Source organism: Pogonomyrmex barbatus, unplaced genomic scaffold (assembly GCF_055798465.1).
Source record: "Pogonomyrmex barbatus isolate J1 unplaced genomic scaffold, ASM5579846v1 scaffold23, whole genome shotgun sequence".
In the NCBI taxonomy this organism is placed as follows: domain Eukaryota; kingdom Metazoa; phylum Arthropoda; class Insecta; order Hymenoptera; family Formicidae; genus Pogonomyrmex; species Pogonomyrmex barbatus.
The window spans coordinates 1,272,023-1,285,290 of record NW_028297120.1 but is presented as its reverse complement, the minus strand read 5'-3'; the positions used below and the strand labels follow the sequence as shown (position 1 = coordinate 1,285,290).

Below are 13,268 nucleotides of genomic sequence, written 5' to 3'. Positions count from 1 at the left end.
CCGGAAATGGAAATACGATGCCACCATAGATTACGTACGTAAGAAATTCAACTTCGCCCCACACATGAATGAAGGAACGAAACAGAGCGAACGTAACCCGCCACCAGCAATTCAGCGTGGAAACACGGAAACTCTGAAGCGTGTAGAAATAATGATGGACAGGAGGAAGCAGGAGGAAGAGTCTAACAAAGCGTGTTGCGAAGCAGCAGCGTCGGATACTCCAAACTACGGTTTTCGTTAGCGAGAGGGGCCGCCAATCATGATTAACAACGCGTTAGCAATGAGATCGGACCTGCCGATGCGAAGCTGAGTTCGAATAATACGTGGCGCTCGATGAAGAAGCAGATTGAGTTTATTTTTTTTGCTTTTCTCTTCTCTCTCTCTCTCTCTCTCTCTTTATGAAAAAGCGCGTAGACACAAAGGATATGTTATACTTACTGGCTGGTCTTTTCGGTGCCGGCAGATCTCCTTCCGGCGGAGATCTCTTCACTGGTATCGCGGACTCGATAGACGTCGGCGGCATTGGCGGGGGTGGTGGAGGTGGCGGTGGTGGAGGCGGTAGACTCGAATCGTCGACGCACATTGGACTTCTGGAGGTTTCGTGATCCTGCTGCTGTTGCTGCTGCTGCTGCTGCTGCTGCTGCTGCTGTTGTTGCTGCTGCTGCTGCTGCTGCTGTTGCTGCTGCTGTTGCTGTTGTTGATGTTTGGTATCGCTGAACAGGTGTGGCGGCATGTCGCGAATCTTGTGGGTTAACATGTGCTGCTTCATATTACCCTGTACAACAAAACATGTTCCATTGTATTTAATTATGCAGTTGATTATGGTCTCTAAAAAAGGATAGTATTATAAATGAAATTTAGCATTTGCACGATGTATTAACGAATATTGCCGTTGATTGCCACGGTACAGACACACTAAAAGCTTTTATTTTAGACATGAGGAATTCATCTTGCAATTATATATTAAATTTATTTTACAAGTGAATTTTAATATGTTATAAATGAGATATCTTTGTTTTATTAAAGTAACTTGCATTATATTCGCAAATTTACGTTTTCGCATTATTGTGATAAAGTATTTTATTATAAGCGTACATTGCGATATAACTTGGTTAAACGGATAATTACGTCATTCGCTGAGGTATTAAGCTTAGGTTATTTATCGTATCGTATATCGCAAAAAGGAAGGGCGCGCTATTATTTAGTTTATGTAAAAGAAAAGTAATTTGCAATTTGGCTATAATATTAATGATTGCACGAGATCACAGGACGAATGCATGTACGCTTGCTGGTAGAGGAGGCTCTTACCAGGAAGACGTGGTCCGAGGGTAGAAGTCCGAGGGCGGGTGGCATCAGCGGGGGCAGGCGGACGGCAGGATAAACAGACGTCAGCCTTCGCCCCCCTCCTGTTCCTGTCCGCCCCCGGTTCTTCCGTTCCTCAGGCCGCCGCCGCCTGCGTTTCGGTTTCTCACTATTTCCGGCGGCCGATCTCGCCGGGTACGAGCGATATTGGGGATTGGGTTGTGGGAGGATCGGACCCTTCGCGGCGAAGGGTTGGTCCGCGCAGGAACATACTTGCTGACCGGAATCGTCGTTCTGAAAGTACAGCAGAACGAGAAGAGTATAGAAGCGATGTGAACAGAGTAGAGCGTGTATCAGCTTTAGGAAAAACTTTGCGTGATGGATGAGATGGACGATTAATTATTATTAAATATCAACGCATATTTTTGTAATATTAGCGATAATGCTGATCTGTGTGTAATATATTATCTTTTTAACATTATTATTATTATTATTATTATTATTATTATTTGAGATGTATATATCTTACTACAAATATATTTTGATATAGTATATCATTTTTATAAAAATTCTATATAATGGTACTCTCCAAGCCAATGTTTGAAATTAATTTAAATAAATGCAATGTATTTTGTATTATATATCAACCGATTAACTGATTAACATTTAAAATGGTTTAGGACAATTATTTTGTTAAATTATAAATAAATTGTAAATGAATTTTTGCCTCGTAAATTTTTCTTTTCCTTTTATTGTGCGTGAGAATTTTATTTTCGGTATGTTTATTGGAACTAAATAAAGTAATATTTTTTTGCGTGCGCTCATAACATTTTCAAATTCCTAGCGGACTGTTATACATTAAGCATTAAACATGTACAAATATCTTTAAATATTATTTTATATTTGTAATAGGTATTCATAATGTTTTTATTTTTCGAAAAATTTCAAGTTTAAAACCATATATAGTAACAATGTAAATTTATTCTTGTTCTGTTTGCGGAAATTATTCACAAAAAAAGTAAGAAAATATTTTTGCAGCAGGATGCAGATATCAAAGTATATAATATCGATGTGATTAAACGTTTCACAATCAACAATGTATTTTGACATCAAGATATGAATCACAATGTAATAAAGAAACATATACAGATACAAAAAGAATGAGAGAGAAAGAAAAAGATTGGCAATTCGTAGTTCTCGCTTCTCGAGATAAAATAGATTTAATTACCTTCGTAGAAAAACCTCGATCGCATATGCTGCATTTGAATGGTCGCTCCTTCGTATGACTCCGATAATGAATTTCCAACGCAGATTGGCACGCAAACGTCTTGTAGCAGAATTTACATGTGGTATTGCCACGTACTGTAACAAATTGTATCACTTTACATTTCCAATCGGATCTTTTGTCTACATATATTTCGGCGAATTATTCCAAAAGATTTTTAACACATTGCGTTTTTATTTTGCTCTCACAATGTACCCCATTTTTCCGCGATTTTTAGAATATAATATATACCGTCGAAAAAGAATATGATCGATATAATTTTCTTTATGAGAACCGTGTTAGTAAGAAGTAATTTCTGCTAATATTAGAAAAAAGTTTTTCTTTGTATTTATTAAAGAATACTCATTATAGAAAACTTTAATTAACTTTATATATTTCTAAAAAAATAATATTTTTTATGCATTGTTAAGAGAATATAATGCTGTGATACTTGTTTCATATAAACAATTAGAAGATAACAAATACATGGAAATTATTTCAAAATCATGAAGTTTATATTAAAATATTTATCAAATTAAATATATGTTGAATATAGAATAAAATATTACGATTGTCGATAGGGATATTGTCAATAGGAGATTTATTATAAAATATAAGAATAGATTAACTTATTTCGATTAGAGTTCTCTATATTCTATATCTGAAAGTGGAAAATAGGTCACTAAAAATGAAACCTTATGATATGAATATAAATAGTCAAGTAATTGTATTGCGTCATATTATAAATTGATTTAGCGATATTTGTTTCAAAATTATCTTGATAAAAATCGTTTCGAAAATATCAAGATGTTATCAATTATAACAATTAGAGCATTTATTAATATATAATCGTGATTTTGTTGCAATTGTTTACATACGTATTGCAGTTTTATAGTAATTTAAAGATTATGTTAGTCGAATTCTTTCTTAATAAATTATACGTATTTAACCTACTAAAATTGCGTCTTTCAAAAAATTGATAGTCTTTATTATTCTTGCGATAATAACTAATATCTACTTTTAAAGTAAGTAATTTATCTAAATAGAATAAAATAGAATAAAAATAGAATAGAATAATAGAGAAGATGAAAATGATTGTGATGCAAGAATAAATCGTACAAAAAAATTTGGGGATGAAAATTTATTTTTTTCTAATATATATTTATTTTTTCTATAATATTCTTTTTTTTATATTACTAGAATCATCATTGTTCTGAGTACTATACTAAAGATCAAAGTCATCACTCATTATTTATAATAATATAATTTATAAATAAAGTTAATTATACGTAGAAGTATTACGTAAATGTAAAATAAATGTAAAGTAAAATGCTTCATCAAATGAATAGTTTGAAGTCGGTATAAACAGATATAAAAGATTTTAAGTAAAATTGAAAAGGATAAAAAGTAAAAAGTAAAGAGATGGGAAAAGTTGTATCTTTCCTCCGCACTTTACACTAGAAAACCCAATTTTACTAATTCGATTGGGTTAAATTCTCCAGATGATAGCTTTGTATTTTTCCGTGCAACTATTTTTCAATTTTTAACGTGTTTAAATATTATGCATACATATTTTATTTCAAAATTGAATCAAAATCCATTTTTCCATCCCCGTGCTAATAAACTTTCTGTTTTAACCAAAATTAATCTTAATAGCGTTTTCGGTTGTTCCGAGAGCGATTATTGACGATTATAGTTTTCTTAAAGCATTTCTTAAAGCGAGATGAACATAGGATGCGAGCATTGAAAGAAAAAAAAACGAAAAAAGCAAATGCAGTTAATGGTGGTTAAAACCCACTGCAATCGAAAACACTATTATTTGAAGCTGACTTTTCTACGCATTTATTTTTTGTATTTAATAAACAATAAACAACTGTTAAATTATTAACGAGAACATATTCGTATAAATAAATAATGATATCGTTTTTTACCATATTTTATCATATTTTATAATTTATAATTCATATATTTTATAATTTGTACTTATAATTCATACAATTTATAATACATACATTTATAATTTATAATTTATAATTTCATTTCTTTTTTTATAATTTATGGTATTCATATCAAGATATAATCTTGATAATATGTATTAAAGTATTAAAGTATTATATGTATTAAAAGTGTAATCCTGGGATAAGATAGGAATTGACTAAATTTTTATCACATTTATTTTAAAATAAAATAAAAAAGTAATCATCTTTTTTTATATATTATAATATTAAAATATTATAATCGATACATATTAAAATATTGTACCTACAATTCAAATTAAAATACAAATTGTAATACAATTCAAACTACAAGATAGCAAACATTCGTGCGGTATGATAATTTTGTACTTGTCTTTTGTACTTGAATAATTTTCCTAAAATCTTTTTTGATAATTATATTGACTTTCTTATTATTTCTGATTATTATTTATTCAGATATGATCTTTGATCATTACTTTTACAAAAAGTAGAGACCCTTTTAATTGACTAAATTAACTTAAAATTTGTTTAAATCAAATTCGTCTTTTTTTTTACCAATTATTTAGTACATATTAGTTTATAGGATAGATACAGCATATAAAATAAAGAGTTTACAATAAATAAATTGTATGTAGACTTTTTATAAAAGTAATGATCAAAGATCATATCTGAATGAAAATGATCACCTTAGCCAGAAATCGAACTTGAATCTCCTGCTTACCGGGCATACACACACACACACACACACACACACACACACACACACACACACACACACACACAAAATAATATATATATATATATATATATATTGTAATATATGTATATATGTATATATGTCATTGTTGACGTGTTGTTTTAAACACGTTATTGCGATAAATATCATCACATGCCTCTGTGGTCAAAAGGATAAGATGTCTGCCCGGTAAGCAGCAGATTCAGGTTCGATTTCTGGCTGAAATGATATCTTTCGCAAAAATAATAATTACGAATTTTCACAACTAGTTCGTGGGCCCCGCCGTGATGCACATCCTCCCTTCTATTTGGGGATATTAAATAACATTTATTTCCTAATATATATGTGAATTATAAGTGCTAAATATATTCTGAATAAAAAGCTTTAATAATAAAGTAAAAAACAATATTGATAATAAAAAACAATGTTGGCATAATAATAGAATTATTTTAACACATTTGAAACATTGGAATAATAATATGTATGATGTATATCATTATTGTTAATTGTTAAATTGTTAATATTATCGTTCTATCTCCAATTATATTATGCTGGTTACTACTTGGCTTCAAAACAGTTTTTTATTAAAAAGCTGAAATATTTAAATTAATATGAATAATTTAGAATATGTGGGGAATCAAAATACGCATATACATAAACTATATATTAAATTGCACGCATAAAATCAAATACGGTTTTATTTTTCCTTTTTATTAAAAGTTTTATTAAGAAACACAATGTTGCAATTTATTAGAAAACAATGTCAAAATCATAATACTTAAAATATTTTATGTAAAATTTTTTATTTGATACTAAATTGTACACAAATTAGCATGCATTAATTAACATTGTAGCTTAATCTTTAAAATATCTACTATCACAAGTTCACATACACTCTTTTTGTACTTGTATTTCTACCATATTTTTATATCGATTTCTCAAATATCTTAGGATATATATTTGTCTTTTGTTTTTTTTGTTTCTATTTTTACGCACTAATATTTTTTTACTTAATTTTTTATCATATACGAAAAGATCAAATCAAGCATCAAATTAGATAAAATGACAAATTAAAGGAAAAATTAATTGCATGGTGACTTTAATCAATTACTTCTAATTTCAATTTTGTTTTGTAAAGTTTACAATAATTGTGCCGAAATGTTACTATTGAATTATATTTTCATATACAGAATTTCGGCCATAAAATTCAATTTTTCTTAATAAAAAGAATTGAGCTTTATTGGCCGAAATTCTTCTTTCTTTTAAAATCATAAAAAATTAAATTATTTAACTATATATAATAAAAAGACGAATTCTTCAAAAAAATCATTTGGGAGAAATAAAGCTAAAATTAAGCCAAGCGACTTCAATAAGACATTTGATACTTGATTATATCTTTTGACGATCAATTGATACTATTAAAATATAAAATATAAAATTTCTTTTTTTTTACGTACATGCACATGATTGTACGTGCATTAATGCAATAACTACATATTCTTTTTTAAAAATAAATATGTATTTTTTTATTTTAATTAAATCATTTCATTATCTTGTATAGTATTAAAATCATTTCATTATCTTGTAAAAGTATTAAAAAAAAGTCATCAGATATTTTACCACATATTTTATATTTTATGATAAATTTTACCATAAATATTTTTTTTAATGTAAAATGTTTTATAAATTTAATTCTTATTCTTACATCTTTTTATGCAGATTATTCTCAAAAGACGATTTATACAAAACTAGCATTACATATAGGATTCATGATTTGTGATTTGCAACTGATGTAATAGATTTAATAATATATACATATATATATATATATATATATAAATAATATATTTATATATATTTATGTATATTATATTCTGATTTTTTAAATATTTTTCTATTAATTGCTATTAGATAGTAATTGAAATTATAAACCAAATATTATCTTTTTACACAAATTCTAATGAGAATTTATATATAAATTTATACAAAAATAATATATAACACGAGTTACAGATTATTTAAAATTATTTATAAAAAGTTTAAATAAAAATTGTCAATTATTTTAGGTCATCGATCTAATATCAATTTATAATTATGAACAATATGATTATTTCTTTCAAATTGATATTGACAGAAATTCATAGAATTCATAGAATCAGTGATTCGGTCTCGCCGAGACGAGATTGGCTCAAGTCTCGTCTCGATCTCGATTTAATCTCGAAATTTTCAGTCTCGTGTCGATATCAGTTTGGTTTCGACAATGACAATCTCGTCTCGATCTCAGTCTCAAGTCGAGACCCTCGGTCTCGATAATAATAATAAGTGTTTTTTTTTTTAATTCCTTCTATGCGATTAAACTTAAACTATCCACTATTTTATTAATTAATTAAACCTTTCAATTTTCACTATTTTATTAATTTGTGTACTTTAAATGTAGTACTTTAAATAATTTTTTAACACGGAGCAATTCCATGCATTTCTAAATTAAAGAAAGAAGAAAGAAAAATGAAACAAATAAAGATTATTCATTATTGACAATTATTTATTATATTTCTTATCATTTTATATTATTGATAAAGTATCCCTTCCGATGCACGAGCGTGGTATAGCAGACAGCGCACTAGTCTGTTTTACGTCAGAAGTTCCGAGTTCGATTCCCGACAGAGAGCCAACAAATTTTCATACGCTCGTGTTCCCTCTCGGAAGGCAACGGCAAATTACCGAGAGTATCTTTTGCCATAAGCATCTCTTTAATAAAGCTTGTACTTGTAGAAAAAAATGATTGCACATTTTGAAACAATTGAACCAGACGAAAATGATATACGTATTGATCCTATGTACACGAAACAAATTAAAAGAAGTCCAATTCAAGAAGTGTACATAAATGCGCCAAGCGTATCGTCCGAAACACTAGAATTGATTTGAAAATTGATTTCTTATCATTATCCGTTACTTTTTATTTTTCTTTTAATTTGGATACCATCTACGTATTTTAATGGAACCTACTTGCCTTTCTTGTGTCCTTTCCAATATATATACGGACATTGTTCGTCATTATATTAATGTAGAATGATTAAGTTCCAGTTACATAAGAGAATATTGAGAACGAATCTTCACTTTTGATCTTCTAAATAACAAAAAAAAAAAAAAATAAATAAATAAATAAAAACATTCAAAAACTGCTCTAACCGTAGAAATAGCGTGAATATATAACGATAAGTAAAAATTGTCACATAAAATAACTTGTCATATAAAGAATACGATAAAAATAATGTAAATTTAAAAAGTATAATGACAAAGAAAATAATAAAGTATAAGATATAATAATAATCTACATTATACGCGTATAATAATGTAGAATTATATACATGAGAGACAAAGAGAAAGAGAAACGATTACAGAAACAAAGGTTATATAAGAAAGCTAAAAAAAAAAAAAAAAAAAAAAAGAAAGTTTGATAACAGGAGAATGGGAGTGCTAGGTCCAGCTACACCACATACGGAACGTTGATATGAGACTGGATGAGACGGATACACGGTCACACGGAGAGAGGTGTACTTGGCAATTTTGGACTTAGCGATTCACGGAGCGAAAGAAATTAATGATCGTAGTTCGGAGAGACAGTGGGGGGTGGGATAAGGTGTAGCAGGAACCGCAGCCCGCCCGCTGATGCTAGCAGTTCCTACCTGCTGGCCCTCCGACAGCTAGGCCGAGCGGATTGTAGGTCGATGACGCGGCTAGCACGGCCGAAGTGGTCAGCGAGGCTAGTGGTCCACCGCCGGGCCCGCTTCCCGGATTGACGGTGGCGCTCATCGAGGTGACGCTGTTTATGTTCGACGTGCCGATTGTGCTGGTGGTGGGAGAGGACGAGACCGCTTGTAGTAGTCCCGCAAACATGCCGAAGGGATTCGGCGGGTGGTGCGACGCAGGCTGAGGCGGCGGCGGCGGCGGCGTCGGCGACGCCGAAGCCACCGACGCCGGTGTGGACGACGCGCGGGGCGTCAGATCGAGCGGGGCGCCGGAGGTTGGCGGGCTATTGCTCTTTTCGCTACCGTTGTACCGATGAAAGGAAGGCGATCTGGCCATGTTCGTGGCCGTCGTGGCCATCGTCGTGATGGTCCTCACTTGATTCTCGAGCGCCGCCAGCGAGGTCGAGAATATAGGAAGCGTCACGTCCTTGTGCTCCGTCGTATCTTCGCTTTCATGGTCTTGCTCCTCTTCGACCTCGATGCTACGCCTATCGCGATTCGGCTCGCTCCTCTCGTCGTCCTCCCTGTGATCTTGTTCCTCGTCCTCCTGATCCTCCATTTCTTCGCTGTGCTCCTCCATAAATCTCTGCCGTTGATGCTGAGAGTCCTCCTTCGCCTCGGCATCGCTCTCCTGCGATTGTTGCTCAATGGCTGTTTGCCTGGATGGAGGGAATCCTAAGGAAAAACCCGCGCTAGTCGGATGTATCGGCGGAAATCCTTGTGGAAGGAATGATGCCAGCGGATGAGGGTAACCGGCCGGGAACTCATTTACCTCCGCAGCTTGGATCTGTTCCGGGCTGAGATCAGTGGGCTCCCCGGTATGAAGACGTATGTGCTGCTGCAGTACGAGAGCATTCGTGAATTTCTTGTGACATACGGGACACTGGTGCAACACTCTCAGCGGTGGTTTAGCTCTATGCACCCCCATGTGGGTTTTCAGATTACCCTTCGTCGTGAAGGCGCGACCGCAAATTTTACACTTGAAAGGACGCTCGCCGGTGTGAGTGCGATAATGCATCAGCAACGCGCTCTTGCATGAAAGCACCCTATGGCAAACGATGCATTGATTAGGATCGCTCAGTTTATGCTCGATATTATCGACCAGCTGCTGCAGTTTGGACGTCTCCGAGGTTTTCGTTATTTCGATCAAGCTTTCCCAGGAATTGTCATTGCTGCCCGGTCGCGGTAATAGGGTCGAATAAATCGCTGGATCCTTGGCCGGATCGATTAGAGCTTCGCTTCCGGACGCCGTGGATGGTCCTGCTTGCGTAGAGACAGGAAGATGAGGAATTTGATGATGAGGAGGACCTGGGAACAGAATTCCGGCGAAAGATGTCTGTAGACTACCACTACTCGCGCTGCTGCTGGCTGGTGACGCTCCTGGATACGCTATGATCTGTTGGGATAAACGATTGATCGTACCTCTGCTCGAGAGGTTTTCAGGTTGTTCCTCTGTTTCCTCGTCCACTTCCATTTCTCCGTCGCCCTCTAAACGTCCACTGATCTTACTGTCCATACTGCAATCCTCATATGTTTGCGGCTGGGACGGTGGATTTGCGGAGTGAGGTGAATTAAGGTATCGTCTTGTTTCCTCAAAATCTTCGCTCTCTTCCTCCGCGACTTCTTCCGCTTCTTCGGGTTCTCTCTTCGGTGTTATTCGTTCGGTGCCCTCCCGGCTCATCGGTCGTTGCTGATACTGCTCCTGTCCGGGCGATCTCTGTTCAAGCTTTATCTCCTCTCTTTGCTCAAGCTGCTGCTTTTGATGTTGCTGATGATGATTGTCGTGAAAGGGATGACGAGAATTCGATACGGCAGCGGGGGAAGTGGGAGACGTTTGTGGGACGGTAATTATGGGTTTACTAAGATTCTCCGGGACATCTTGATCGTCCCGGTGATTAATAACTGGGGATCGGTAAAGAGGTGTCATATTGGATAAAGTGAGAGTACTCAGTGGTATAGGGGGTTGTGGGGGAAGGAAACCGTGTGTTGCTGCCGGATGAAACGAAGGATGGTGAGAGGATGGCGGTGGCGGCGGCGGCGGGGACGGCATTGGTCTCTGCCCGGAAGCTGCGATTTGCTGCAAGAGGGGTGGATGATATTTATCTAAATGTTCTGGAACGGGATTCGGATTCATCTTAACATGTGGAAATTTGGCCGTATGCCTTTGGAAGTGGACCTTCAGGTTGCCCTTGGTTGTGAACCGACTGCCACATACGTTGCACTTAAAGGGTCGCTCACCTGTGTGGGATCGTATGTGGATCTGTAGCGCCGAGTCGCTACCGAAGACTTTGCCACAGAAGCGACAACGATGCTTGAAGAAGGGCTCGCCGCGACCGCCGCTTGATTTCGAATCGTATGGTGATAGTCGCGAGCCCTTGCCTCTAAATGCGAGCTCGTCAGCCAAATTGTTGGCTAGCCCCTGGCTCGCGTTATCCAGTACCTCCTGAGCACGTTTCTGAAGGATATCCAGAGTGTTCGGCTCGTGAAGCGGTGGCGGATCGGTGTTCGTTATGATCGACGAAGCAAGGGATGCGCTTATCGAGCAAAGCGGCGGCATTTGATGCGGCATTGGAATTTGGGTGCTGGTAGTCGTGGCGACAGTTGAAGTCGTGCTGGATGAAGATAGGGGTAGATTCAAAGGAGAGGCGCTGCTCGTCGAGGTGGGTCGTTCCTGAAGCAAATTCGGCGTCAGCGGCGCCGGTGATGTTTGCTGATGATGACTCGGCGGACGAGAAGAGGGAGGTGACGCGAGATTCGACAGTGGTTTCGAGTGAATAATAGGTGACGACGAGGCCTCTTTGCTATCGGTCGACTCCGTCGCCGATGTTTGCATTATCGATTGCCCGTGGGTAATCAACAATTGTTGCTGAAGTTGTCGGATCAACTGTAATTGCAATACCTGTTGATTCTGAAGGGTGCACAGTGTGTTTTCCACATGTGCCAGGTCTTGTAATGCCGCTTCGCTGTCTGCCCCAGCGAGGGCAGTGGCAGCGAACTGGGCGACCGCCACCTTTGTATTCTGAAGGGCTTCAAGGGTAACGTGACTAGTTCCAGGTGGCGGAAACATAGCGCTAGACAGACTGCTCTCCACAAAGTTATTGTTGTTCTCCGCGTCCTGTCGATGGTGAATCTGTTTGCGCGAGCCCTCCTCGTCCTCGTCCTGCTCGTCTTGCTCATCGATACCTTCTTCCTCATCCTCTTCCATAGGATCATCGGCTTCGTCGCCTTGATGAGATCTCGTCGCTGTAAGATCCACGGCTTCCTCGCCACCTCCTCCTCCACCACCGCTCTCTTCTCCGTCTGATGTAAAGTCATTTTCTTCTCCTGCAAAATAAAATGATGAAAATTGATAAATAATAAATCACTTTTTTCATCTGCAATTAATATCAGCTTATAAATGTTTTATATATACTTGTGTGTGTGTGTGTGTGTGTGTGTGTGTGTGTGTGTGTGTGTGTGTGTGTGTGTGTGTGTGTGTGTGTGTGTGTGTGTGTGTGTTACTCGCATTTATAAAAATGGGAGAGCTGCATGCTTAATAGATTCCGTGTATCTCACGGCAAGGTTGATATATTTTCACATTACATACGAATGTGCACAAGCTGATAGCTATACGACTGACATTAAAATGAGGGCAGATACATCAGCACCTGTGCTTTTAAAGTTTCACTCGATGATTAACATAAACGCCAAGGTTAACATGAAAGATAAGTTGACATCCCATATACATATTACACTCAAGATATAACGACACTCGAAAACGAATTTCTAATAATGGCGATATACGAACGAGTTTCCGGTATTTTATATCAAAATATATTTTTTATATCAAAAATAATTATATATTCGTTAGAAAGAGAAAAGAAAAAAATGAGCATATTACACATCAATATTTATTAAACGCTCAGCCCAGAAACACTGAATCATATTATATGTATGAAATTTTATATTTTTTTAGAAACTAATAACAATATATATATAATTAATACATACAATTAATAAAATATGTGTGTATATTTATGTATAAATATATGTGTATATTTCACACATTTCTTCTTCTAAATTAAAAGAAAATTATCAAACAATAAAGCAGCTACAATATTTTATGATATTCGTCAATGGTGTGATAGTATGATTAATACTAGAAAAAATATTCTTCAAAAGAGATATTATCGATGTCCGAAATTATAGATGCGGCTTTCTTCAAATGTAAAAATTTATTACTAGCTTAACTTTATCAGTTA

The 13,268-nt window shown here is 35.4% G+C and overlaps 1 protein-coding gene across 2 annotated transcripts in view; it reads right to left on the bottom strand.

Moving 5' to 3' along the window:
• Nucleotides 1–13,268, bottom strand: part of salm (spalt major) — an 82,664-nt gene that overhangs the window by 7,303 nt on the left and 62,093 nt on the right. Inside the window, exons 2-5 of one of the 2 annotated variants that reach the window (XM_089078400.1) lie at nt 8,965–12,351; nt 2,531–2,664; nt 1,309–1,596; nt 439–775 (exon numbers count right to left, since the gene is read on the bottom strand). In XM_089078400.1, coding sequence (XP_088934526.1) covers nt 439–775; nt 1,309–1,596; nt 2,531–2,664; nt 8,965–12,351 — 4,146 coding nt within the window. The remainder of the gene's footprint in view (nt 1–438; nt 776–1,308; nt 1,597–2,530; nt 2,665–8,964; nt 12,352–13,268) is intronic. The other variant, XM_089078401.1, reaches the window with a different exon arrangement.